The sequence below is a fragment of the Gambusia affinis genome, linkage group LG24, assembly GCF_019740435.1.
Source record: "Gambusia affinis linkage group LG24, SWU_Gaff_1.0, whole genome shotgun sequence".
NCBI lineage: Eukaryota > Metazoa > Chordata > Actinopteri > Cyprinodontiformes > Poeciliidae > Gambusia > Gambusia affinis.
The window spans coordinates 12,154,627-12,182,091 of record NC_057891.1 but is presented as its reverse complement, the minus strand read 5'-3'; the positions used below and the strand labels follow the sequence as shown (position 1 = coordinate 12,182,091).

Genomic DNA, 27,465 nt, shown 5'->3' with positions numbered 1-27,465 from the left:
AGCAGCGGATGAAACGACTCGTTTTGCCGGCGCTGGTTTTTGTCTCGTTGCTGAATTCGGAGGCCTTATCTCTCGAGGACGGCAGCAGAAACTGATGTCTTTAATGTCACATCTGACCGCGGGGGCTGCAGAAAGGTCAGCCGGCCGACGGCTCTGAAAACACGTTATGGAGCGAAGAAAAATCCATGCTTTGAGGATGGCAGCACGTAGCTATTCATATCTCTTTGGCTTTCTTTCTTTTTATATATAGAAATAAAACCAAATGCAAACACGTTTTTTTTTTAAATAGATTTGAATGTCCTCTTTGTGTAGTCTTTAAATTTCTGTGCACAGCAGTCGTTCCTGTCAACTGAAAATCTTTTAAAATGCTGTAAATTTAAAGTACCCACACAAAACAATGGGGAGCCAATTCTGCATTGACTGCACATATAGTAAAGCAACAGAAAACCTGTTCAGAGTAATTTTTCTTGTTGCTTTGGATTTTTGCATCCCCTTTCTAATACCACCCTGAGCAAACGCCCATATGCACCCTACAAAAATGACAACTTAAAAATATTATCTGAAAATTGCCTCTGTGTGTATTTTGTGATTGCAGGATTTTAATTTGACATGCAATGTCTTGTAAGACTATTTTATACTTTGTCTGGGAAGTTCAATACGGTAGAAAAGTTACACTGAATATGCCCACACTGTTAATCATGGTAGTGGCAGCATCATGCTGGAAGATGTAGGATGGATGGAGTTAGAGAAAGGGCTGGAGGCAAAGCTTAACAAGCCTTGGAACCTGGAGAAACAGCCAGAGTTCCAATAGAACAGTTTAGATCACAATATTTTCATGCATTTGAAATGCCTAGTCAAAGTCCAAGCGTAAATCCAGTTGACAATATATGGCAGGATCTAAAAAAAATCTAGCCAAGCTGACTAAATTTTGGCTGTTTTGCAGTGAAAAGTGGGGGGAAAAAAATCTGATATAAAAAATTCCTACAGCAAGATGCTTGTTATTTAAAAAAACATTATTGTTTATTTCCCCACATAACATTTATGCTCCACTCATGTGAAATCTCAATAAAATACATTGAGGTTTGAATAAAAGTAGGTCAATCAGAAAAAAAAACAACATAATTTGAACTTTGCCCTTTATTAAATTATGGACATGACTGTCAGACTGAACACAGCGAACCATTTTGTAACTAATAATACTTAACAATTCACTAATAAATAGAAGCATGAAAAAAGAAGTGCTTGTTTTGTATCAAAATGCTTTTTTACAGGCAGGAAAATGTGTTCACACATGTAGCTGTGCTTAATTTACAGTTACTGTATAAAAAGTTGCAAATGTCCTGTGGGCAAAACTCATCAGCTTTCTCCAAATTGTTTGGCCCAAAAACTCACCCAGCAACATGAATTTTAATTCTTAAACCGTATTCAGGCTGAGCAAAGACTTCAGACTGCCAGGAATCACTGATGATTTCAGAAGGAAGAAGTCAAAGTCCTCCATCTGTTTGTTGTTGTTTTTTTTTAAAGAAAAAAAAAAAAGTCTCTAAAATGGCAGCGTGTCCAGGAATAACTTATCTATCACAGCCGGCGGCGGCACCAAGTCCTCCAGCTTCAGGTAGAAAATCCTCTGCAGGCCTTGGATGCACAAAGTGCGAAGTTCTGGCAGCTTCTCCAGAAGTCTGGACAGGTGGTTGGACCAGCGGTTCGGGCCGCCTCCATCCGGACCGGCGGCTTCGTTGTCTTTTAAGCACCTGACCACGTTGCTCTGCAGCTCCTCGACCCGCTTTGGCTCCTTCAGCCCGTGGCGCTCTGAGCGTTCCAAATTTAGCATTAGCAACAACCACAAGGAGATCTTTAATCATTTTGTAGACTGCGGAGAAGAAATTAGTAAATGTACTTTTTCTGGAAAAAATAGGCTACGAGAATATAATTCTACCCATCAGATGGAGTTTTCAGTGGTTTTCTGACACCTAAAAAAGCTGCATTTGTAAACGCAAGGTGGACTAAATATTCGGTTTCATTTTAGCTGACATCAAAAATAAACTGTTTTAAAGACTCGGAAAACCCCCATTCTTTAACCGGCCTTTTCAACCATATATGTTGCTATTATAAACAAGTGTCTTAAAAAACACCAGGTTTTTACTTTTAGCTAATTGTTAGCCAAATCTTGTTTTAGCTAACCATATTTTTACTACTGTAAGGATAGTTTAATTTGTTAAGTAACCTCTTAACTTCACATCTTCACACATATCATATATGTGTCTCTATATTTTGCACGGACTAGGCATATTTAGGCATTTTAGCTTAAACTTGGTTACGTCACCGATATCTGCTCACTATTGATGTCACCCCACATTAAGCATTTTGATCTTCATTCGAATTTATCTGAAGTAAACATTAATGTCCAATGTCACTCATATTATTTTAATTTCTCCTTTGGGTTTTTGACAAATGTTAGTTTTCTCGATAGGATACATCAATGAGAAATGTGGTAATTTATTGATAAATGCTTTGATATTTTAAGCCGAAATATGTTTGGGTTTTTTTACACCTAGAAGGTGTATTCACTTGTAACTGAGAATTTATAATTCACTCCAAATATCCAGTTAATAAAAATATAATAATTAAAATACTCTTTATCCCTTTATACCATGTTCGATATTTTTGTCTATATTAAGCTAACTAGGCTATGTATTCTGGTCATGAATGCTGAAAACAAAATAAAGTTTCAGGTTTGAATCAATCTATTATATGTTTTTATTGAGGTTTCATCTATCTGTTGCTATTAAATCAATATTGGATTTATTTTAGCCGGTTTAAAGTATTTGCGTAAACATCAGCTTTTCCTTTAAGTCAAATGGTTTTAAGTTTACTTTTAGCTATTTATTAACCAGTTTACCCCCATTATTACTAAAACCAGTGTTGCCAGTGAATGATAACAAACCATTCAACAATTTAATGACTTTACCAACCCCTTTCTTGAATTGTTTATCTACTCTTTACTAAAGGTATAATCCCATACATGTTTGTACCTCTATATTACATGTTGAATCAATAAATCTGTAAGATAAGATGATGGCTTGCTGTCGACTTTTGACACTACTCAGCTAATCATGCTACTGCAAATCTTATTTTTTGGCTATTAATCACTCATCTTCATACCTGGGGTGAAATGTTCAGGCACAAACAAAACATACTTTAAAAAGGGTCAAATCACACAAAAGAAATTGACTGACAGATTGAAGCAACTGAATGTGCACAAATTGTTTGCCCACCGGTGAGTAAAGCTAGGGTGCAGATGCAGGAGAAGGTGGAAACGTCCAGGTTCATCCTCTGCAGGTTGGCGGAGAACTCAACAATCCCGTCAATCCACTCCCCGAAGCCTCGCAGGCACTGTAGCCGATGCCACACCGACCCATCACAGAAGATCAGCTTCCCCTCCTCTGGGTTGGATCTGAAATGATAAGAAATGGTTTTTGTGAATGCAAACCGTACCGGGCTGTTGCACAATTAGGCCCGTCCTTCCAGTTGTTGGGCAAACACTTCAAATCAGGGACAGGGATCAAATCAAAGGCAACATGGAAACCAGCTTAGGGTTTGAAAAGGGTGTATTTGTTACCTGTACGACAGCCGCAAGACAAACAGCTCCAGGAAGGTTGAGTAGAAGAGGAGGTCTTGGTCGTGTTTAGGTAGGGTGGAAAAACCTGGGATCCTCTGCGCCCAACTCCGAATGACTTCCATCGATCTCATCAAGAGGTCGTAGAACTGTCGGACGTGTTGAGCATCGTCACCCAGCGGGTCACCTGGACTCTCCTTGAACTTGTGGGTCAGAAGGAACAACAGCTGCGACTTTATTATGCGTTTAATTGACAACGTGTGACATTAAGGCTGATTGGTGTGGAGCGACTTACTTTGGAGTAGTCCAGGCGAGACGCTGGAGGATTTGACTCTATATGTGCCCTAACCACAGCACTCAGAAGGGTGCTGCCAGGTAAAAACGAGTCTGGCAAAGCTCGAGGCTTGGACGGTAGACGACCTCTTCTGCCTTTAAGACCATCTGTCCTCACCACTGTAGGAAAAAAAAAGGGCATTTATAAAATTTTTAAGTTGCAGATTCTTACAGCGGTCTCCAATTCCAGTCACAAAGATTCACTGTCTTGCAACTTTCAGATGAATCCCCAGTCCAACTGAACTGAATCTTAGAAGTGGCTAATAACCAGATCTCACTGAACTCTATAGGCCGAAGAGGTCTTTTTGACGGGGATACCTCTGGAATGTTTGTGGGACGGTGTCATTTGAGGACTGGAGTAGGAACTGTGTTGCCGTGGGAATACCTTCTTTGACCATTCCCACCGCCAGGCACTTCTGGAAGCGACAATACTGGCATCGGTTCCGCCGTCGCTTGTCCACAGGACAGCTTTTTGCAGCCAGGCACACATATTTGGCATTTTTTTGCACCGTTCGCTGCACCGATAAAAAAGGAAGCAAATAGATAACATGAGAGAGACATTTCTTTCATACTCTCAAGACACAAGTCTGCCAAACCCCGACCCTAATCCTACACTAGGAAATCAACAGCTTCCTAAAAAAATGGTGGTGATTTCTTTGTTGCCAAAATCACGTTTGGCAAAACAATGCTTCGGGCCATTATTTTAGGAAGGTGACAATGTGGTTTACCGACAGAATGTGGTGCATTTTTTTGGAAGCAGAATTTTTCATTTCTGAGCCCAAAGTGCACCAGCATGAACGTGAACGTACAAAAGGTCTAAGCTGCCCTTTGGAACTCATCAGCAGGACCTTTTTGCTCCTTTGGGCCGTCTGAGGCGGTGGAAAATAGATTCAACAGGCAGACAGGGGCAGTCTGGGTAAACACCAGGTCGTGGTCATTCATAATTTTGAGAATCGCCTGGGATTATGTTTCTGGAAGATACAGGGGTGTGGGATGGGGGGGTTCCACTTTGCAATTCATGGCATGTTGGCGCCCACTTTCATACAGAATGTATCACCTGTCAGGAGCATCTGGAATTTAATATCCAATTTCAAATGGAAATCAAGTCATCCTCTGGGTATTTTTCTTGTTGTTTTTTTTTTTTTTTCTTCATTTATTTCAAATCAACAGCATTACCATGTCTGGGAATTTTTCAACTTTGCATGATTAAAACTACATTCTGATAATAATAATAATAATAATAATAATAATAATAATAATAATTCAAGATCAGAAGTCCATAAACCTTGAAGAAGCCCTTGCAGCCCTCGCAGGTGCGGACTCCATAATGCTGACAGGCTGCGTTGTCCCCGCACACCGCGCACAGCCCCTCCGAGCTCATCGCTCCTCGCGCGACTCCGACAGAGCTCTGGTATTCCATAAAGTGGTGGCTGTGGGAGAACTGGAGAGGGCGAGGGAAGCCCATTCCGAGGGCTTTCCCTTGTTGGTGGTGCGACCCGCCACCGCCCGCGTCCAAGTTCATGGAGACGTCAAATTTCACCTGGCAGGTGGGGAAGCTCTGGGTGCCGTGCGGCGTGTGCTTCAGAGAAAACAAGGAAAACCTGGAAAGCGCGTTTTTGTACAGAGAGCCGGAATCCTCCCAGATGTGTCCATGTGGCGGGTGGAAGCTGTGCGGTGAGGGCGCGCGGTAGTAATACACGGAGCTCTGGGAGGAGAGCAAGTCATCCGAGGAGGGGGATGACTGCAGGGGAGTCTGATAGCGCGGACATCCGTGCACATCCTCCACTTTGACGCACGGCAGCTCCGCCTGGACCGCGGGCATCTGGAAGACGCATGGCGGCTTCGCGTCGTAACCGGCGCCGTAGCCGTCCGCGGAGTTGCCGAAAGCGGGTCCGGATGAGGCGGCCGAGAGCTCGCTGTTCGTCAGGTCCATGCTGAACTTGACAAACTCCGGCGTGAGGAAGTCGCAGCTGCACTCAGCGGCGGCGCTCTGAGACGCGGGGCTGGCGCCTTGTGGCGAGGAGCTACACAGGGTCTGGACGCACGGCATGACCTCCTGAAAACACACACGTTCAACTTTACCACGCGTAAACCTGACAAGGGAAGTAAAATATTTCATCATCTGCTAATTTTACTGTATTCTGGTTGATTCCTAAATACTTGAAACGACTAAGAAACTGAAAAATGGAAGTCATTAAGCGAGAATTTACCTTTAAGTGCTGTTTTCCAAAAAAGACTTAATTTCTCTCTTGGTTCTCCAGCTTGAAGGAGATAGATTGTTTGCAACCTTTAAAGGGTCGAATTTGCTCTCGTCCACGCGAGGCTTCCGAATCACAAAAATAATCCAATCCGCGTGAAGTCCGCTGTCTGTTCAGACCAGTAGGAATGACCGCTCACTTCACCTGGGCAGACTGGGCAGCAGCGGCGCTGACAATGTGCTTTTGTTTACGCGCTGCGGTGTCTTGTGCCAAGCCCTCTTTACGCACAAGTCCAGAGACGGAGTGGGTGGGTGGGTGGTCTGTGTGAGCGGAGGACGGACGTCCCATGCATCAATATATGACGAGTCGGGAGTGAGATTGGGTTGGATTCTGAAGCAACAGCTAAGCAGCAATCAAACCGAGTTTGCATCTTGGGCTGTTTAGTTTACATTGTGTCAGTAGGATAATGGATTTCGTGATGCGTTCTGGACAAATTTCATATTCGTGTTTCCGATATTACACATCAGTCAGAGTGTACCTGTGGACAATTTTCATGTCTATCCACAGATCCACAATTAGAATTAGTCAGTCTGTACTTTGACTAGGCCATTAACACATGAACATGGTTTGATCTACACCAGCGGCCAAAATGGTCAAATTAGATGTATTCACGGCGCAAAAACAGTAAACTATTACATTGTGATTTTTTTCAGCTGCTTATAAATTATTAGGATATTTTGTTAAAGACAGAAATATTTTTTTATCATATATATATATATATATATATATATATATATATATATATATATATATATATATATATATATATATATATATATATATATATATATATATATATATATATATATATAATTTGGGCCAATCTTTGCTTGAATGCTAATTAATGAGAAAAACATTACAGTAAGCTAATAATGCGTTAACCAGTTATTACTAATATTACTATATTAGTAATAACCGGTTAAATTAGATAACACCTATTATGCTTTTTGTTCATCTCTTCTGTAGGGTTGCGTTTGATTATAGTGAAATTTTAAAGCTCCTGAGCTTCAACTTTGCCTTTAGTTAGATTTTGTTTATAATCTGCGGTTCCAAGGGATTTGAGAGATTTGTTGACATATACAAGTTCCCACACAGTCTAAAACAATCCCAGCACGTAACAGTGAGAGCTTTTCCTTTCCCCTGCGTGCCTCCTGCAGTCAGAGAAAGCGACAGCTGGCGTCTCCTCTCATCTCTTCCTCATTATCCAAGAGGAAGATCAGAGCTACGCATTCTTTCCCTCCCTATACGTCACCGTCTGGGCCCCTCCTCTCCTCACATCTCATTGGAGGAGATCCTGGCAGCGCTGTGCTTTGATTGGCTGGGGCGAAACGTCTCTGCAGTAACGCAGGTAGCTTCCTGGGTTGTACTCGTCTTGACAGTAACGGCGACAGTTTGATTAGCAGCCGTCCAGAAGCACACCTAACGTCATTTTCAGCCGGAACACTGGAATTCCTGTAAGTGGAGCTTGTCTGTTGGGTTTTTTCCCCCCGAAGTTTTATAGTCGGACTTATTATACGTTTAAACCCGTCTTGTTTGGATTGGAGCCAAAATGAGAGCAACACCTCTTCCTTCTTGTTTCTAGAGCTGTGTGACTTCAACGGTTATTCAGTCTTTTATTCCCTAATATACAGCTTGTTCTGTTATAACTATGCATGTAAAGTCTTTTGTTGTGAGTTCTTGCTGGTTCTCCTTTAAATGAAACCAGGATGGGGTAATAGTGTAAGCCATAACAGCAGGTTACAGTTTTACAACTTCCTCTTGTGTGGCCATGATACAGATATAACAGTGTAATACAACGCCGAATGTTTCTTGCAGCTGTTATAAGTCAGTTAAAGTTATTAAGACACATTGAGCTCCTAAACAGACGTAATAAACTCAAGTTTCTTTCTAAAAGTGGTTAAAACTAAACGGAGTTTGCCATGACCTCACTGCTTAATCCAGGAAACCCCTGCTCTCATGAAAACTATTCATATCCACTTTTTGTCACCACACTCGCAAACAAATGTTCTGACTCTAGATCCCCACAGCATGATGCTGCCACCACCACGTTCCACCATTTTGTGGGATGGTGTGTTTTCAGGTGGTTGGCAGTTTTAATTTCGCTTTCATCCCATCTGAGCTTCTTCAACATATTTGCTGCATCCAAGAAGATGGCAAACAGCTAATAAGACTTCTTATGTGCGTTTTTAAAAATATTTATTGTTCTTATACCATTCTATAGTTTCTTTAAATATGAGGTTTGATGACAGTGACGCTTATCACAAGCTATATAGTTGAAAAATATTCACTCTTTTGCTTAAGGTCTCCGTTTTTAACCGATTCTTCTCAGTCTGAGGGTTATTAAGTGTAGTCTACAGCTGCCTATATGTGGTATTTAGGGTTCTGTTGTAAAGATTTATAACACTATAAAAACATATATTCTAGTGATCATTTTTGAGTTGAAATGCACCACAAATCTTCAAATGAATCTGCTGCCATTGTTTCTACACCTGAATCTGACTAAATCAAAGCCCAGAATACAATACTCTGTTTAGTTTTAGTTCTTTATTTTTCCTTAGACATTTCACATTAGATTATGTTTTAATATGTAACAGCGGTAGTTTTGACAGAGGATGGACTTGTATAATTGGTTGTTTCCAGGGTTTGTTAACTCGTTATCAGCGGGAATATATTTAATCTTTTCTATCGGGAGCCGCTTATCTGTTTACTTAGCTGGATCCAGGTTGACTGTTTATTTTATCAACTAAATTGACCTTTGAATGAAAACAAAAGGGTTTAATAAAGTTGTTAGTTTGCATTCTGCTTCAAATGGGTTTTAATGGGATGAGCTGTAGATGAAGAAAGTTAAAAAGTTGAGTTTCTTATGAGCTTTTAATATTTTAAAGAAAGTTTGGGGTAAGAAGTACAACAAGGAATAGACTGCCCACAATGGCTTCTATTGAAGAACAAACTCATGTTCTTAAATATAAATATAATAATTAATGCAGGTTTTAGTAGTTTTTCAGTTTTTTTTAAAAACAGTCATCCAAGGTTCTGGTGATTTTTCTGGACTGGACTACTAAAATGATGAATGTTTTGCATGGTTTTTCTTGCTTTTACTTCCAAAGTGGAGTCAGACCTGATGGGCACAAAGCTGATAGATCCGATTTGGTTTCCGTTTCTTCCACTGCAGGGCTCATGGCGTTCAGAAGAGCCTTGAAACAGGCGGCAGTGGTGGGAGGCGTGGCGGTCACGACGGTCTTCGGCCTGTCACAGCTCATAGAGTACAGGAGGACGCAGGTAAGCCTCTGTTCTGATTGGCTCTTCCTGTCAGAGAGGAATGTTCTCCTTCTATAGATGCCTTTCTGCCAGCAGGGCAAGTCCGGTCTGGATTATGGAATGTGTTGACTTGATTCTAGGTTTGCTGCTGTAAGAATTTATCACCAGGTCATCTGACCTGCTCCATTCAGCTTCTTTTCCAGATGTAGATGAATTTGTCATCCTATGGAGCTTCCTGGTCCTGATTAAACCTCAGCGTGAATCCGTCTAACCCCAAATTCTCCTCGCTTTCTCGTCTTTGATTGGCCGGTGACAATCAGAGGAAATAACCGTGCCGAGAGAAGAGCGCAAAGTAAATAGTGCACACGTGTTTTGGTAGCAACAAGCTAAGCTTCCTTAGTATTTGTATCCCTTTAAACTTTTCCACATTTTGCCACAAATCCAACCACAAACGCCAGCACATTTCAATTGAACTTCAGTTATCTTAAATACTCAAAATAAATATTTTTTACTCTTGTTTTCTTTTTTTACACTAAGCCGGTCATGCTATGTTTTGCATATAGTAAATAGGAGAGCGGGAGGAACACAAACAAGACTCTGTCATCTCTACAGCACCATACTGTGAGGTTGGTTGGTTTACTTTCCAGCAGGACAGTGACCCTAAACTTACACCCAAAGCTACAACAGAATGGTTTAGATAAACACAAATTCACGAGTTAGAATGGCCAAGTCAAAGTTTAGACCTAAATCTAAATGATCAATTGTGGCAGCTGTTAAAGCAAAAACATATTTTTAAGGGTGCACAGTTTTCAGTTTGTTCAACTGAATGCAAATCACAAATACATTTAAAACGCATTGTAAAATGTGTCGTTCACAATGCTGCCCTCACCATATCTCAAACTAGAGACGGTGTGTTCAGGCTGACGAGCAGCTAAAACCATTGATTAGACATCAGTGGCGATTTCTAATCTCCATTCACAATACATTGAAGGTTTGTGGTTATAATTTGATAAAATGTGATAAAAGGTCAAGTGGGATGAAAACTTTTGGAAGACAGTTTAGGTTTAGAAGCCCTGGTGATCCTTGAGGACAACAACGTCTTCGTAGGGATATAAATAACTCCACACAGAGAGCTCCAGCAGCTTAGTTTAGACGTGAGACATAACTTTAGATTCCAGACCTTATTGGTCGCCTCAATCCTAACCTCAACTTCTGTTTTGTGTCCTGGTGGGATAATATCCTCTCCTTGCCATCGCCATCTTCTCCACCCAAGCATGGATTGGTAAGCAAGAAGTCCACCCTGATGAAATCCGACCGTCTTATAAATAGTTTGTAATCATGCATGCCTTCTAATTCCCGCAATTGCACTGCTGATGAGCTGAATGTCCGTCTTGTCTCCTTCAGTCGGGGCATGTGGCTCACGGAAGTTTTCAAAGCGGACCGATTGGTCATTAGCTTCGACGCGCCGTCCTCCCGACTTAACCTGATTATCGGTGCCGGCGCTTCATTCTGTGACCGAGCATCAGCGAAAAGAGACAATGATTGTATCATAGGCGAGACCTAAATTACAAACGCCTGTCGTCATTTGCAAGTCAAATGGCGCGCTGGCTTCAAAGCAGCTTGATGCAATCATTTAGCCTGAGCTGCTAAACAGAAAGCTGAATAAATATTTCATTAGATATGAAATTCTTCTACTGTAGCTGTGATTATTTCTTTAAATTAAGTATCTGGCTAATCAAACTGTGGTGTTCAGTCTGGAATGTTTGAAAGCAAGCTGCATGGTGGAGCAGCCACAGAGTAACCCTTCCTCACTTTACTAACTTTTCTTTGTCACTAATCTAATCCTGAATGTGACGGGCTTTTCTGCAGCAACACTTCACTTGCTCACCAAATCTAAGCACAGAAAATGGGGCTTTGAACCAATCATAGCTTCTTAGAAACACATGTTCACTGAAGCCTTTGAGGTCTGCATGATTTTGTTTTCTCCTTCCATCTAGAAATTCATCAGAATTTACTCATTTATTTTAATTTTATACCTGATATGAGTTGAGTCACTTTATTTAGCCAAGTACAATCATAAACATTTATGTTAAAGAGTACTATGTTTATCTAAATAAACTATATCTCATTGATAAAAGTATGTGAACCTCCAGAATCATCCATCCATCAATAGTTCATCCATCAGATTTGTAAAGTACCTCAAGATGACCTTTGTTGTTAATCGGCACTATAGAAATAAATTGAATTGTGAAGTCCATCTATCTTTCCATCCATCCATAAATGCATCAAATCCATCCATTCAGCCATGAAAAGTCTACCGACATGGGACATGCTAAAAAAGCTTCAAAGGATATAAGCATCCTGCTTACTTCCACCTCAACTGAATCCTTACTACATGGAGAGGTTACACTACTCTTAGGAACTAATGTCCACGTCTTTGCTAATTAAATGAGGGTTTTGTTTTTTTAGCTTAGCTCCTTCTGCACAACAGAGCAGTATATTGCTTTCTTTACTGTAGGTCAGACATTCCACACCTGTGACTCGTGAGCAATACAAGAAGATACTGAAAGACTTAGAGGTAACAATCCACCTTTCTTCCTGTTAAGATCCAGACCTCAGATTTAGAGAAATATTACTAGTTGATTCACACTCGGCTGCAAACCGCACCAACATAAATAGAACCCTGAGGCACCTAAATTAGACACTGTCATCTTTACAGCCGTGGTTACAGATCTTGTTCATGAACAAACAAGACGCCCCCCCTTGAGGAGTCCACCCTGCCTTATAAACAAAACCTAAATTTGTATTATACCAAGTCAGGCCTGGTAGTGTTAGGTATCTACCTTGGCACCAGATTTCCCCCAACACATCCCACAAAACTTCTTAAACCATTGATCTAAAAAAAATACAAGCTAACAACAAAAGTCTTTGACCTTCCACCAGAATAAAATAGGGTCCAGTGTTTTATGGTCAGAATAAAAACTACAAACTTTAGTTCAAAATTGTCAAAAGTGTGATGTTTAACCGAGAAGACTGAAGAAAGCTATATTTCCAAGCGAGGTAGCTTGATTCAGCCTGTAAAAGATGGTGGAGGTATCATGGCATGGGCCCGTTTCTCTTATTTGATACAATAAATTCTTCATTACTGAATGGGTTCTGCATCACTGGAGCGTATTAGAGCAAAAGGATCGGAACCATTCTGTAATCCGTAGTGGTGGTGAGACCATGGTACGGCCTGTTTTGCAACTTCTTGGTTTACTTGGAAAATAAAGTTCCTGAAACTATTTAGCAGAGGTTACGACTAAACCAAAAAGGTTCACAAACTTTTGTCACTCACTAATAATTCAAATTAGTGGAGCTCAGAAATCGAGTAGTCTCACTGCACAACCGAAACAAATTCATAATGTATGAAAATGATTGCAAGTCATTATGCATTACATCACGTCAGCTCAAGGGCTGATTATGATGCCACAATAATGTACCTGCAGTGTGCTTATAATGTTTCAGAGCATCTCAAGCAAAGTGTTACTCTCTCTTCTTCTGCACCATCTTTAAAATAGAGACCGCTATTAAAGATAAAAGGCATCAACGTGGTTGCACTTACGGGCGGTTGGACTTGTGTGTCCCATTCAGGCTCAGTTGGCGCGCGTGGCAGCCGAAGCAGAACTGAAGGTCCCTTTTGCGAACGAGCTTCCCTCCAGGGAGGCCCAACTCTCAGCACTGCAAGACACACCGGAGTTTGACGTCCTGATTGTCGGCGGAGGGGCCACAGGAACCGGATGTGCCTTAGACGCCATCACTCGGAGTAACATTCTTCTTTGCTTTTAGACCTCTCCTGCCTGGCCTATCAAACACGACGTTGATGAAGTCTTTCTTTACCTTACAGACCTCAAAACTGCCCTTGTAGAGCGAAGCGACTTCTCTTCGGGGACGAGCAGCCGCAGTACGAAGCTCATCCACGGTGGAGTGCGTTACCTACAGAAGGCCATCATGAAGTTAGACTACGAACAGGTTCATTCACATCTTGCTTGCTCTTGGTTTTGTTGCTCCTTTTTTATGCATCGTCTCACTTTGCTTGTTATTTATGGACATCTCAGTACATGATGGTGAAAGAGGCGCTGCATGAGCGAGCCAACCTGCTAGAGATTGCCCCTCATCTTTCGGGGCCATTACCCATCATGCTTCCGGTGTACAAGTAAGGGTCCAAATCCGAAACAAGAAACTGCTCGTTTATGTCTGTTGTCTTTATTAGGATGTGATTTTATTTACAGATGGTGGCAGTTGCCTTATTATTGGGCAGGAATAAAGATGTACGACGTGGTGGCTGGGATCCACTGCCTTAAGAGCAGCTACCTCCTGAGCAAGTCCAAAGCTCTGGAGTATTTCCCCATGCTGAATAAGGACAAGCTGGTAGGAGCCATCGTCTATTATGATGGTTAGTAAAGGCTCCCTTTACCCTTATCACTTTTTGTAGTTTAATGTAAACATAAAAAGGCAGCTGAGTCTGACTTAACAGGGTTAATATGGGTTTGATAGTTTACATATCTTATTGTTTATATCAACAATGCCTACCTCTATCCATGCCCTTTATTTTTCTGAACTACTATCAGCTCTTATAGTAGCTGATACTATAAGTAAGGTCAGAGTATGCTGTCCTTACAAGACAGCATACTCTGAAAATTGTGTTCTGGGATACCGTTATTGTTTCTCGAATTTAGTCTTTATGGAATGTGTGAAGAATTAGACCTTTGTTGAAATAAAGTGGAGTATTTTTTGTCATTGTAACATAAATCCCGGGGAGGTATTTATGTTATATATGGGAACAAAACTAAAAAAAGACGTAATTCTTTTTGTCAAATGGTACATTTGTCAAGAGATATTAAAATGAACATAGATTTTCTGAATAACGCCATAAAGGAGGTTAAAGACAAAACGTCCTGAGGCTTTACCATCTCCACTGGCTCTGAAAATTTTTTTTGACAGGTTGGTGGGAAGCAACAAAGGTTGCACGTTCCTTTTTTTTTTTTTGGGACAAAGAGGACCAAAGCATATTTATTGCAGCATGAGAGAACTCCCGCACTGAAAACAAAGTCACACTATCTATTGGTCATGCAGACTGCACTGACTATCATTTGTTCTGTTAAAATCTTTTTATTTTACCTTTTAGTCAGCTTTTAGAAGAGAACAGAGACAGAAGTACTGACTCCTCGTTGAGGTCATGTTTGATTTCCATATCCTTCCCCTCCTCCATCAAATGCTCTGAGGAAAGGGGAGGGAGCAGCGCAGGATGGTGGAGGATCGGAGCGTCTTTTCTCCAATTATTCCGTCTGGAACAATCACGCCCGTGACATTTAGAAACCTGACCTTCTCTTCCGGCGCTGAGGAGAAGCGTCGTGGTGGTCTGGCAGAACGACAAGCTCTCTCTCTCTCCCTCCTGCCGCCGCCGACAACGGAGCTTCGTTTTGCTCTCACAGAAACTGGACAGCAAACATGTAATCCTCTCACTGAATTACCTTTGGTGTGTGTCTACATTTGCCTTTAAAGCACCAACGTAGCGTGTTAAGTCCGCTGAAGGCACACCCGGTGTGAAGACCCTCGCAATCCAATAGTTTGTTTCTTTCGGCGTTTTGTTTATTATTCTCGCAAATCTTTCTAAGGTAAACACGTTCACAATGTGTCTAAAGTCTTATTGCATGTCTCATTCTCCGACAAAATGCAAAACAAAACTTCAAAACCTTACCACTAAGAAACCAGTATTCTCTGAAGAGCCAGGAGGAAAGATCTCCCTGCTTGTGGGTCTTCACTTCCTCGACCTCAGTTCTGCCCTTTGTACAATCAAACTCTTGGCAATAAAGCATCTGTCTTCCATTAGCGTCTTGAGTTTTTAACACTTGGCCACATTAGGAACCATAGCATCATCATTTTGCTCTCTGTCCTCATCAGGTCAACACAATGACGCCCGGATGAACCTGGCCATCGCTCTGTCAGCCGCCCGCCACGGTGCGGCCATCGCCAACTACACGGAGGTGGTTCACCTTCTGAAGACCAAAAACCAGCAGACTGGCAGGGAGAAGCTGTGCGGCGCCCGCTGCAGAGACGTCCTCACAGGTGAGGGCTCCGAAGTCAGTCCTAGAACTGATTTCTCATTAGGGTTTTCACTGAGATGTTTGGAGAGGATCGCCTTGTTTTCTAGGGAAGGAGTTTGACGTGAGGGCCAAATGTGTGATCAACGCCACCGGACCCTTCACCGACTCTCTGAGGCAGATGGACAAGCAGGAGACGGCCAAGATCTGCCAGCCAAGTGCAGGTGTCCACATCGTCATGCCGGGATACTACAGGTACCACGGAAACGCAACTCAACGCCTGGTGTAAAATCTAAGGTTTTGATGCCGTTTCATATTCATTAACCTGTTCATTGTTTGTTCCTCCATGTTTTCCCATTCCCCTTCTGCAAATAGTGGCTAGCTAAACTATAATCTGACCTTCACTTACAGGTGTAAGACAATCTTCTCAGGTTGAGAAGCAGCTCAGCAATAGAGGGGTTTTGTTGAAGTGGGAGGCTTTAAAGTTCAGCTCAGCTTATTGAGTAAAACCCGAGGGAGCGCGAGCCCTTTGAACACAAATGCCAACCACCTAATTTTCTTCTTCATCTTTGGCGCTCACCTCACTCTGCCCCCTCATATTCGTTCCTTCCTCCTTCCCTCATCCTTTGTGCTACATTGTCCTGTCTTTCACCAGCTTTAGCTTTAAAAAATATTCAAACCCTCTTCCATTCAGCCCCGACAATATGGGCCTTTTGGATCCGGCTACGAGCGACGGCCGTGTCATCTTCTTCCTGCCCTGGGAGAAGATGACCATTGCTGGGACCACCGACACACCCACCGATGTGACAGCCCACCCCACACCAGGGGAGGATGACATCAACTTCATCCTGAGGGAGGTGCGCAACTACCTCAGCCCAGATGTGGAAGGTACCGGACTCGGCTCATGTTTCTGAAGCCTCCTTGGTCGTCCACTGAATATAAACACAGCTGCGCTTTGTCTTCAGTGCGGAGAGGAGATGTGCTAGCAGCCTGGAGCGGCATCCGCCCACTGGTGACCGATCCCAGCTCCAAAGACACCCAGTCCATCTGCAGGAACCACATTGTCAGCGTCAGCGACACCGGACTGATCACCATCGCAGGTCAGCTCCGCCCACCACGCAGCTTCAAAACTCTTCAAGACATAATCAGTTGCTCTGATGCAGCATTCTGTGTGTACAGGTGGGAAGTGGACGACCTACCGCGCTATGGCTGAGGAGACGATAGATGCAGCAGTAAAGTTCCTCCACCTCCCAGCTAGACCCTGCAGGACGGTGGGACTGATGCTGGAGGGGGCGAAGGGCTGGACACCAACCCTCTACATCCGACTGGTACAGGACTACGGCATGGAGGAGGAGGTACATCTCTATTTCATTTAATGATTTGGCAAACCTTCGAAGAGTTGACTTTAATGTCAGAATTCAGAGGGAAAAAAAAGCAATTAGCACCTGGTGGAACTGCGCCTATCGTAAGAACTACTCAGTATGTTCTCTTAAAAACGTTAAAGGGTTATTGGAGAAACATCATAAAGTTGAAGGCGGAGTTTCAGAAAGAGGACAAGCTTCTTAAAGAGACAGAGGCGTTAAATTGCAAAGTCAAATTTCTTTCAAGTCATGTTTGATATATAAAGTGTTTGCATAACTGAAGGTAGCAGTTACTTGACTGTGCTCTAAAATGGCACTATGTGTCTGAAAACACACGATATTGAATTTGAGTTGTTTTCTATGATCCATCAGAATAACATTTAGCTGGATTCCTCCATGAGAACTTCTCCCCGTTTCTCCAAACTGAGATCGACTCTGATCGTCTTTCAGGGGTAAAATCCTCCTAAAGATGCTCATTAGAAAACAAGCCCATCTACAAACAATCGTGCCAAGAGTTTCAGTCAGACTGAAGACATTTCTCCAGCAGCAGTCCTGGAGCTGACATTAAAGCTTCTTTTGACATTTCGTCTGCACAAAAAAAAGTCTAAGTCATGCAGAAATGCAATGAAAGATGCCCAATTCATCAATACCTTCATATAAGGATGCATTGATTGGAGTCGCATCTGCAATAATTAGCCAGTTGTTTTGATTAAAAGCAGCAGACCACAGTTTCAGGAGTAAAAGAGCCTGCAGTAAACTTCCCCCTCATTAGAAGCTCCTGTAGCAGCTGCTGTGTTCTCAAGAATATTCCTAAAGGTCACCAGATATTTGGACAGGGTTTGACCTTTCACATGATCGACATGTCAGCCATCTCAGTAGCAAATAGGCCCCTGTGTTCTGTACATATATGACACTTCCCTGATCAAGCGGCGCCATCATTTATTATTAATTTGCAAAGATGTGAAATTGATCAGCTGAATACGGCAAACTGTAAAACCCATTAGTTTAGAGTTGGCTTTCGTCTTTAACAAATTTATAAAAGATGAACTTTGTCTGAATTAGAGTGCTGCTAGAAAGGATTCACTCATCGAAACATGGCGCTTCCGCCAAAATCCAAACATACTTCCAATTGATCATCTTACAAAAAAAACCTTCTGATGCTGCCAATAAACCGGATTAGGCTTGTTACAGTTTCATTTTGTTATTAAGGTCTATTTTGTATGATTTTAAAGAAAACTTCCAAGTGCTTTAAGAAAAAGTTTTAAACTTTTGGAACTGGAAGCTTTCCAGTAGAACTATATGTAAACTGCATATATAATATGCATACAAGAACGATTATGTAGCGTTAGCATATTCAAGAACGTCCTGATCTTAAGAGGTTTAGAAAACTCTTTCTGCATAACCGTAAAAATAAAAGGGATGTTATTTGTTCAATTAGCAAAAGGATTGTTTATGTAGAAGGTGAAGAGCAGGGGTCTTAACATGGAGCCCAGAGGAACTCTTGTATAGTGGGAGAAAGAGCAATAGACATTATGTTCGAGATTACCAATAATTTAAAAACAAACTTACAGAACTTGAAAACTTCTTGAGTTTGTAACTTACAGGCTTTTCAAGAAATTTGAAGAAACACACAATTTGGATATGCCGGTAGTTCATAACATCTAGGGGATCTTGTAAAGGAGACCAAATAGTATATTAATTATGAAAACATTTTTTTAATATATGGATTCTAAAATAAATACTGGAGCTACTTAATGAAATACATATCAAGGTGTCATAAATTATACATTTCTGTGAGTAATCCTAATTCTTTGCTGCAGGTTGCTCGACATTTGGCCACAGCATATGGCGACAAAGCATTTGATGTTGCCAAAATGGCTCGTGTTACAGGCCAAAGGTGGCCGATCGTTGGGAAACGTCTGGTGTCCGAATTCCCCTACATTGAAGCAGAGGTAAAACCGTTTCTCAGACTGGGATCCTTCCGGTTCCACGTCCTGGAAGTGTCTCGAGACCTTGTTGTCCTTCCCCAGGTCCTGTACGCCATCAAGGAGTACGCCTGCACCGCCATCGACGTCCTGGCGCGACGGACGCGGCTCGGCTTCCTGAATGTGCAGGCGGCAGACGAAGCTCTCCCGAGGATTGTCCAAATCATGGGCAAAGAGCTTAACTGGAGTCAGGAGAAGAGGACGGTATGGGACATGCGATGGAGAGGTGATGTCCATTTTGACTCACTGATTTCATTTAGATTGAAGGAAGTTCTGTCTCTGATGTGAAACCCAGGAGGAACTGGAAGCAGCGAAAATGTTTCTGTACCACGAGATGGGCTACAGATCTCGAGCGGAGCGGCTCACAACGTCATCCGAGATCAACCTGAACTACCAGGACGTCATGAGGTAACCGCTAGCGACCCTTTTCTTTCATTTTCTAAAGCCTGACTGTTTTCATGTGCTTTCATAAATCGTGAGCTGTTCCACAGGTACAAGAACCGCTTCCACAAGTTTGACAAAGAGTCCAAAGGCTTCATCACCACAGTTGATGTCCAGCAAGTATTAGCGGTGAGTTTCCCCTCAGTTGTTTTTTTTGTCCTCTCTTCCTCATGACGTGCCATTGATCCCCCGTTTTCCTCTCGTCTGTAGAGCATCAACGTCCACATCGACGAGAACGCGCTCCATGAAATCCTCAACGAGGTGGACCTCAACAAGAACGGACAAGTTGAATTCAACGAGTTCCTGAGGGTAGCGCAACACTCAGATTCTGGTTGTCGACCTTTTAGAAACAAGATCCAAACCGTTAAACTGGGCTATAGCTCAGAGGCCTGCAGGTGGAGGAGGCAAATTAAAATAAACCCCAGATGATTAATAGATTAGAAATTGTTTTAATTAAGCTGTTCTCCTTGATTTTTTAAATAGTGGCTGCTGTGATTAAAGATTTGTACGAAGCCTCAAAGTAAAAATATCCTCTGTCACACTGAACGATTTAGAACAATCCAAACTTTGATTTATTTGTCACTTTGCACTAAGGGTCTCGTATGTTTTGGATGAGTGCCCAGTTTTCAGTTTAGTGTTCACCCAATCGTTATGAAAATGCCAAAATGAGTTTATAAGCCAAGGTGCAATTATTAATACAAAACTCTACTTAAAATCTCATCTGGCTTATTTGAATGGCAGCTTCTCATGTCTTTTCGTTGTGAAGAAATGGATCTAAAGTATTCAGCTAATGTCGGAAAATCATAATTTCACAATTGCAGTGTTTCCATCAAATAATAATTTTAAAAAACGCAATTAAGTACGTTTGTTTGTGAGATACTTCCTGTTGTCAACTTCTATGTAGCTTGTGTCTTTGGTAACATCCGGTTGTTGATCATGTGACCCTTGTGATGCGAAAAAAAAAAAGACTTTCCATTTCAGTTTTTTGAAATTAACCAATTATGATGGCACCAAAAGTTTTCATAGAAAAAACAAGATTTATTTATTTTTCCTGAAATTGCTGTGTTTACATTGAGCCAATTTGTTTTCAAAGCACAGCAATAAATTACTCATTAAGGTCCATCTGATCAACTTAAGTTTTTTTATTGTAAAAAGAGAAAATAATAATTATTATTGCATCTGATTGTTAATCGTAGCGATGTAACAATGATCCAAGAAGATGTATAGCCTAGCTTAAGTTGACCGAAACGCAGAAATTGTTCTTTTAGCACCGTCTGACCTCAGGTTGCCAGGTTTACCCCGTCTGAACCGGCTTTCTGCTCTTCCCTCCACAGCTGATGAGCGCCGTGAAGAAGGGACAAGTGTCCGACAGCCGGCTGGCCATCCTCTTGAGGTCGGCCGAGGCCACGCTGGACACGACGAAGGCGGTGACGGTGGACCGCAGTGGTGGAGGGCTCTGAGCCTGAGAGGGTATATGCAAATGGTTCCATTTGAATCACAATAACGCAATCAGGCTCGCAGCGGGATGAGCTCGACCCAATCAGACGCCGCAATTTTTTAGGGGGAAATTTGATCTAATGACTGAAGTCCGAGAGATAAATCTTGTGCTTGTGATCGAACAAAAATGTTTCCCATTTAACACAAAACCTTTTTGACATTTAGTGTCTCTAGAATCACTCCGTGTTTCACAGAATCAACACTGATTGTGGATTAAAGATGTGCTTTCGGGCTTTATTTTGTGCAGCAAACTGAATGTTCGCTACCAAGAAAAAAGAAAGGATTTCAGAAGTTAAAGTTCACACGTTAAAAAAATGACTTACACTAAAAGGCTTCACTTAGTGGAAATATTAAAGTACATGAAATGTGTGTCATCTTAGAATAAAGAAGAAGGAATCCTCGTATTGAATCTGTTTGTGGAGCCTTGTCACTGCAGCCAGTTAGAAATGAAACAGATGCTCATCAGTATTTTATATGTTCTTTAAATGTATTAAAACAGCCTGGTCTTATTGTTCCGACACTAAAACAGCATTTTTAATGTGTGCAGCATCTTCATTGTCACCAAAAATGATTAAATTCTTCTGCTTGAGTTGTTTTCAGATGAAAGATGTTGTAAAATGAGCCGTTGGTAGAATTCAGCGATGCTTTTAATACATGCAAAGTGACGCACTTGCTTCATATTTAAAGTTCGGCAGTCTTCCCGGTCTTCATCCGTTATACCCCAATACTTCCCACCAATGCTTCAGGAGCTTACTTCTGATTGGTCAGTAGAGATTCGAGTGATGACTCCAATCACCAATGAGCGATTCATGTGGTTTTATTCAAATCGATAAGAAACATAACCGTAGATTTGCATCTAAAAAGGAAGGAAATCAATTCTGTATTGAGCTTTCAACTTTATAAAAATGAGACGATTAGATGCAAATATGTGCAACCACAACTATTGCAGTAGCTTTCAACGAGCCTCTGCTATTGTTCTGGATCGGATATTTGAGCAAAAAATAAATAAATAAATAAATAAAACACTCCCTAAAGCATAATGAATTATGTTTTACTGTATGAATGATCTCTTTAAACAAATATTGCTTAGTAATAATTCTCTCATTCAGCCACATCAGAAGCACAATGCAGCTTTTTTTAAAGGTTCCTCAAGCACTCCTGCTGCCCTAATTTTATTTTCATTTTGTTTTCAGGTGATCACACCATCTACAAGCTGTAGTCACTGATGTTTACAAGTTTCAGCTTTTTGATTTGATGTTTGTTTTTTTTTGTTTGTCTTTTTTAACCGATTATTCTTTTATTCACTACGCTTGGGTATATAAATAAGATATACTTGGTGAAGGTTGTTTCTTAAAGCAAACAATTATTCTTAACATTCGAAATTCTGTGCTACTCTATGGGGTATCAGAGGTGTCGAGATTTATTTAAAAAAAAACAAAAAAAAAACAGTAAGTGCTTAAAAAAATACAGAACTTATGAAATTGGTATTTGAAGAAGGGTTAAAAATCCTGTTAAATTTTTAAATTTCAAATAATAATACTGTTAGTACCGCCCACAAGTATAATTTCAGAATTTCTTGCAGCACGACATTTGAAAATGTTATCAACTTATTAAGGAATTGTTTTGTTTTTTTAAATGAATTATTTATGACAATTGTTTATGAATTGACCAAGTAATGTTTAATTATTTATATTTGTAGTGAATTGTGGCATGTTTGGACCTCCATACGAACATTTAAAATTGAAGAATAAACATGGAGTTTTATTCCCTCCCTCCCCTCATTTTACTTTCATGCTTCTGTTGGAGAACAATATTTCTACATGCTGGCTAATGCTTTGTTGTTTATTCAACATTTTTCACGTGTAAATGTTTTATGCTGTGATGAATGTATGCCATGTGCCTTCACTATGATTTTATTGTCTCTCAAAGCGCACAAAGTCTAGAAATTGTTTGTATTTAAACATTTGTTACATAAATGACATTTATAAAACGTATAGTACTTTGAATTTTCTGTCTCAGTTATTTTACCTGCTAATTTTACGGATATTTTAAGGATTAAAAGATCATTTTAAAAAGTGTCGCAATTCAAGAAGAAAATGCACTTTTATATTTGAATACAAAATAAAATTGTGCTTATGCAGAACACATATTAGGAACCAATGTGTGTTTGGTCAACCTTTTAAAAATACGCAAAAATGCTCTGAGGGCACTTCTTTTTGAAAAAAAAAAAAAAAGGGGGGGCTTCCGGTTTCGATCCAACAACACAGCGAGGCGAAATAGGTGAAACAAATCAAACACCTGCCTTAACAGCATCCGGCCGCTGGTGGTACTTTGTGCCACTTTTGTGAACATCGGTGACGGCTGGCATCATGACGCTGACAAAAAGGAATCCGCCTGAGGAGAAGAAAAAAAAACAAGTCCTTAATAACAACAATCTAGTTTTAAATGATTTCAAATTTGAACTCCATAGGAAAACATTATAATAGTGTAAAAAAAAATATATATAATTTGAAGTGGACACTACTGTCATTTGATTGATTACTCAATCAATTGACAGCACTAGTTTAAATATACTATTAGAAAACGTCCTTAGCAAGAGCAATAAATCCCAAACTTTGGTTATTTTATTAGCTCAATATGGCGTCAAGTTGCCCCGAGTCACAACATCCTTTTCTAGACCCGGTCCTCAAAGGTATAGAAGCACACTCACACACATTAGCCTTCGTTTCGTTGGCTGCCTGAAAAACATCCTTTTCTCCGGGAAAAGGTCACACTGAGGTTTGAGTGACAGCTTTACGTCCACCGCTCGTGCTACAATCTGCGGCGGAGACGTCTTCCCGGGAAAAGGCCGGGAGCGCCGGGAAGCAATTAGCGAGCATGAATAACGGGGCAAATCTGCCTGCCATACAACCGCTAACGGGCCTCGGTTTCCCCTGGAGGATCCCCCCCACATGGCTACAGCGGGGCTTCTGCTAGCTCAACAATAAAACAATGCAGGGAGGAGAGATTGTTTACTCATGTCTATTTTAGTATGGAAGAAATTCCAGATACTAATTTGAAAAAATGATGTCGTCCATTAGTTTGTCGGGAAAATATAAATGGCAAACTATGACACATTTTTATCATGAATGCAGAATCCACAGTGAAGGCATGGTGGTGGCAGCATTATGAGGATGGAGTGCATGACATGCCTTTGTTTATTTATTTATTTTTTGCAACTAAAAATAAATTATTTATTTTATTTAGATAATTTATCATGCCAGTTGGTTACACTAGATTTTAATTGCGTATCTGAGTAACCCTGGCTAAAAATGGTAGATTAGCTGTACAACTGCTTGCTTTCTTTTTTTTTTTTTTTCTTTTTTTTTTTTCAGGGTTCAGTTTAATCTCACATTTTCAAACCAATGTTCTCCAAGGACCACGAGCTCGAGAGCCTATCTGTAAATAGAAAGGCAGAAGTGGGAGCTAATAACCATTCTGATGGTTTTCACAAACAAGTTGTCCGTAAATAATGCCAGATTTTAATTAGAAGTGTGAATACGAGTGTCGGGACCAGACAGACAGACAGACAACTCTCCATCCTTCAGCCAATAATTATGGTAAATAAGATGATAATTAACTCACGGCTCTTATCGACCTCGTTACCAAGCAAAGAAACGTTCAAATATTGATTTGAGAGCGGACCGGTCTCGCGGGTTTTCTCAGTGTTTGGTGTTAGTTTGTTGTTCGCCTGATTAAAAAAGTCACCAAAGCGGATTTAAGTCTTGAAGAATTTGAATTATCTCCGATAGAAGGCATTTTCTTGGACTAAAACTGAAAAGAAATTTCAGTTTTCAGGTGGGAATTATGTTTTCTGCCCTTTGTGGAACACTCTGGAACCTCGTCGCGGTGGAACAAAATGGCATTCTGCGAGGTGTCCTGACATTTACCTGGGTCATTCTCGGCCGCACAGGAAGCTCTTTTAGGTGGAGTTATGTGGACACCTGTCAATCAACCTCACAGCGCAACACTCATCCTAATAAAAAAGGGGCGGGAGGACAAAGACTTTTTATTTAAAGAGAAAAAAGAACCCACCAAATTATTTTTAATTTTAGTTGATTTGAGAAACAGACTCAAAAAGGGTTTATGGAGACTCCACTCTCTGGTTTAGTCGCTGGTTTGGCAAGACGTGATACAAAATACTCAGGAAAAATATGTCTGTCTTTGGAAAGTTTAGGTTGATTTAGCCAGAAAAACGCAGCATCATAGTAGCCAATATACGGCAGGTAAATTTAAAGATGGGTATTATGAATTTTTTTATTTATTTATTTTTTTTTTTACCTTTTTGAGCTTTACAGCAATGTTTTAATGCTATTTCTTCATCAAAAACATACCTGGAGTGTTGTCTTGATTCTTTCAGGCATTTTAAAGAAATCCTTTAATCACCCGTGGCAACAATTCAGCTGCAAGAAGCCTCCGTGAACTTAGCGCCATCTTGAGACAGCAATTAGCAAACACCCTGGTGGAGCTACCGTCCGCTGAACTCGTCACCTCGTTGCAACGCTGGTAAAACGTTGTTACAGGGTTAAAAGAGGAGCGATGTTGTGAGGACTTCCTGAAGGAGGAGTTTCAGAAAGAACAGGAGTTTCTTAAAGAGACAGAGACCCAATTTCAAGACGTCAAATTATGAAGTCAAAGTTTTTCTGAGTCATATTTGACAACTGAGTATACTCTATTGTGCTATAAAATGATAAAATACATAATACCGGCCCTTTAAAAAATGGATTTCATAGCACCACAAGTTTTAAGGTCTAAAAACTTGTGGCCCTCTTACATTATTGACTGGTGGGTCTATAATGTAAGAGGGCTTCCTTGAAAGTGGGTTTAGAAGCTTGCAAATAGGGTTTCTAGGTTGACTTTGTAAGGAATATGTTGAATTTTACAAAGCTGTATTTGCTGACAAATACCAGCACACCTAAAATTTGCAGAACATTTGCATGTTGTGGATGTTGGGGTGAGTTGAAAATTCAATTATTTGGACACCAAAATGGAGAACAGAGAGTGTAACTTCATAGGAAAAGTATGGAGGCGTCTGTGTCGCGGTTTGAGGTATAGTCTGCTGCAGCAGGACATGACTAGATCCTGAAACATAACGACCCAAAACACACCGCAAGTCCACGAAGGTCTGGTGAAAAAATGGAGGACAGAAAGTCCTGTGACCACAGGAAGCAGCTATTAGACGGTCGGGTGTCCTAACTTCCCGTAATAAACAAGTTCTTAATCAAAAATAGAATATTTAATGAGCTATCCTGATTGTTTCCTGACTACAAATCAAATTCCAAATTATAAGAGTTTGTAGGAACCAGAATGGTGTGAATTATGGTGCCTGGAACACAGAACCAGTAAAGTCAGAGCTTAATGACGACTTTAAATGTCAGCGTGAAGGGTTCTGCAACAGACAGCAGATTAAAACCTCATTAACTCCCAGCCGGTCTTCAGTACCTGCAAGAAGAAGCACTCAGACGACAGAAGAGGATTTATCCTCAGTCAAGAGCACTTCCCTTCTTCTCCTTTTCCTCTGTATTTATTTCCTACCCAGAACTTGTCCTTAAACCACCTCTGAGCCTGGAGCAGGCCGTGATATTTCCCTCTGATCTTTACCTCACACCTCGCAGAGGATTCCTCCACTCCTCCATCTTTTGTTTGGCAGCAAAAAAAGAAGAAAAAAAAATTCCCTCTGAAGGTCGGGGAGCGCTCCAGGTGAAGCTTCTTCCTGTGCACTCTGACCTCTACGGTGCAAACCGGGTGAACGGTGACATTTTCTCGCATTTCAATGAACCACAAATAATTCCACAGCTCATCTGACTGGACTGTGCTGGAGCGCTTCAGGACACCCGCAGCACTTTACCTGAAACATAGAAATGTTTTATGCTTTTAGCTTATAATGATACAAAATCAGAATTAGACAAAAAAAAATAATAATAATAATAAAAAATCATGATATTTTTAAGAGCTTTCTCCACAGATTCAGTCCAAAAAAACATGGTGTAGATGTAGAACGAACCCGGTATTTGGCGCTCAGTCGCCCTCTGCTGGCTAAACGCAACACCTACAGATTCACAAGTTAGAAAATGTTCAGGTTTAGTTTTTTTTTTTTACTGATTTTTCAGTGAATTTACACGACGATGTATTAGAGTCATGGTAGGTATATAAAAAACAAAAAACAATTCCACCCAAAAAATCCAGCAATTTTCTATTAAAAACAAAAAAGAACATTTCTGGGCTTGAAAAGTCAAACATTTGCCAGGAAAAATTCAGAAATTTTTAGATGAATCTTAGAAAATTTCTAGGGAAAAACCCGACGAGTTTCAAAAGTCAAAAATGTTAAAACTTTTGAAATTGAAATATGAGATTTTTCTAGAACATTTCTGAGGTTATTCTTAAAATTTCTGAGTTTTTGGTGGACATTTACTCCTTTTTTCCAATCTCCAGTAATTGTAAATTCCTAAACACAGAATGAGTGAAGAAAGTCATTCATAAATAAATATGTTTTTTATACTATTAAGTCATCTAAAAAAATCTGGACCTTGCATATTATGTCTATCTATTTCACCCAAAGTGATATATATTTCAATTGTTTATTTTTGGTCATTTTGA

General features: G+C 40.7%; 2 protein-coding genes across 9 annotated transcripts; one reads left to right on the top strand and one right to left on the bottom strand.

The window, feature by feature from the left end:
- Positions 1 to 1,035: 1,035 nt before the first annotated feature.
- LOC122827374 (nuclear receptor subfamily 4 group A member 2-like) lies at positions 1,036 to 27,091 on the bottom strand. Of its 5 annotated transcripts, XM_044110208.1 has the most exons (10): positions 26,873 to 27,091; positions 26,470 to 26,716; positions 25,203 to 25,423; positions 23,132 to 23,223; positions 5,232 to 6,002; positions 4,332 to 4,461; positions 3,909 to 4,066; positions 3,617 to 3,816; positions 3,273 to 3,451; positions 1,037 to 1,867 (listed from the first exon to the last, which is right to left on the bottom strand). In XM_044110208.1, exons 4-10 carry the CDS (start codon positions 23,198 to 23,200, stop codon positions 1,569 to 1,571), a joined length of 1,806 nt encoding a protein of 601 aa, XP_043966143.1. In that variant the 5' UTR covers positions 23,201 to 23,223; positions 25,203 to 25,423; positions 26,470 to 26,716; positions 26,873 to 27,091; the 3' UTR covers positions 1,037 to 1,568. The 5 variants fall into 5 exon arrangements, with proteins under 5 accessions (XP_043966145.1, XP_043966144.1, XP_043966143.1 ...); XM_044110210.1 differs by lacking the exons at positions 25,203 to 25,423; positions 26,470 to 26,716; positions 26,873 to 27,091 and adding an exon at positions 24,454 to 24,762 and having other exon boundaries at positions 1,036 to 1,867; positions 23,128 to 23,223; XM_044110209.1 differs by lacking the exons at positions 25,203 to 25,423; positions 26,470 to 26,716; positions 26,873 to 27,091 and adding an exon at positions 24,454 to 24,762 and having other exon boundaries at positions 1,036 to 1,867.
- On the top strand, positions 7,468 to 22,823 carry gpd2 (glycerol-3-phosphate dehydrogenase 2 (mitochondrial)). Of its 4 annotated transcripts, XM_044110205.1 has the most exons (19): positions 7,469 to 7,658; positions 9,377 to 9,483; positions 10,736 to 10,744; positions 13,096 to 13,267; positions 13,349 to 13,473; positions 13,560 to 13,657; positions 13,734 to 13,897; positions 15,406 to 15,570; positions 15,656 to 15,800; positions 16,240 to 16,433; positions 16,511 to 16,645; positions 16,725 to 16,900; positions 18,727 to 18,858; positions 18,937 to 19,095; positions 19,187 to 19,299; positions 19,383 to 19,461; positions 19,543 to 19,641; positions 20,667 to 20,802; positions 22,023 to 22,823. In XM_044110205.1, the coding sequence occupies exons 2-18, from the start codon at positions 9,382 to 9,384 to the stop codon at positions 20,790 to 20,792; spliced, it is 2,193 nt and encodes a 730-aa protein (XP_043966140.1). In that variant the 5' UTR covers positions 7,469 to 7,658; positions 9,377 to 9,381; the 3' UTR covers positions 20,793 to 20,802; positions 22,023 to 22,823. The 4 variants fall into 4 exon arrangements, with proteins under 4 accessions (XP_043966142.1, XP_043966140.1, XP_043966139.1 ...); XM_044110207.1 differs by lacking the exon at positions 10,736 to 10,744 and having other exon boundaries at positions 7,468 to 7,658; XM_044110204.1 differs by having other exon boundaries at positions 7,470 to 7,658; positions 20,667 to 22,823.
- Positions 27,092 to 27,465: the final 374 nt, after the last annotated feature.

Bases quoted from the DNA above. Each gene is read 5' to 3' on its own strand.
- gpd2 (XM_044110205.1), top strand. From the start codon at position 9,382: ATGGCGTTCAGAAGAGCCTTGAAACAGGCGGCAGTGGTGGGAGGCGTG. The intron at 13,658-13,733 runs GTAAGGGTCCAA...TTTTATTTACAG, and splicing joins ATCATGCTTCCGGTGTACAA to ATGGTGGCAGTTGCCTTATT. The intron at 19,642-20,666 runs GTAGCGCAACAC...TTCCCTCCACAG, and splicing joins AATTCAACGAGTTCCTGAGG to CTGATGAGCGCCGTGAAGAA.
- LOC122827374 (XM_044110208.1), bottom strand. From the start codon at position 23,200: ATGATGCCAGCCGTCACCGATGTTCACAAAAGTGGCACAAAGTACCAC. The intron at 3,817-3,908 runs GTAAGTCGCTCC...CTGACCCACAAG, and splicing joins CTCGCCTGGACTACTCCAAA to TTCAAGGAGAGTCCAGGTGA. The intron at 3,452-3,616 runs GTAACAAATACA...TTATCATTTCAG, and splicing joins GTCTTGCGGCTGTCGTACAG to ATCCAACCCAGAGGAGGGGA.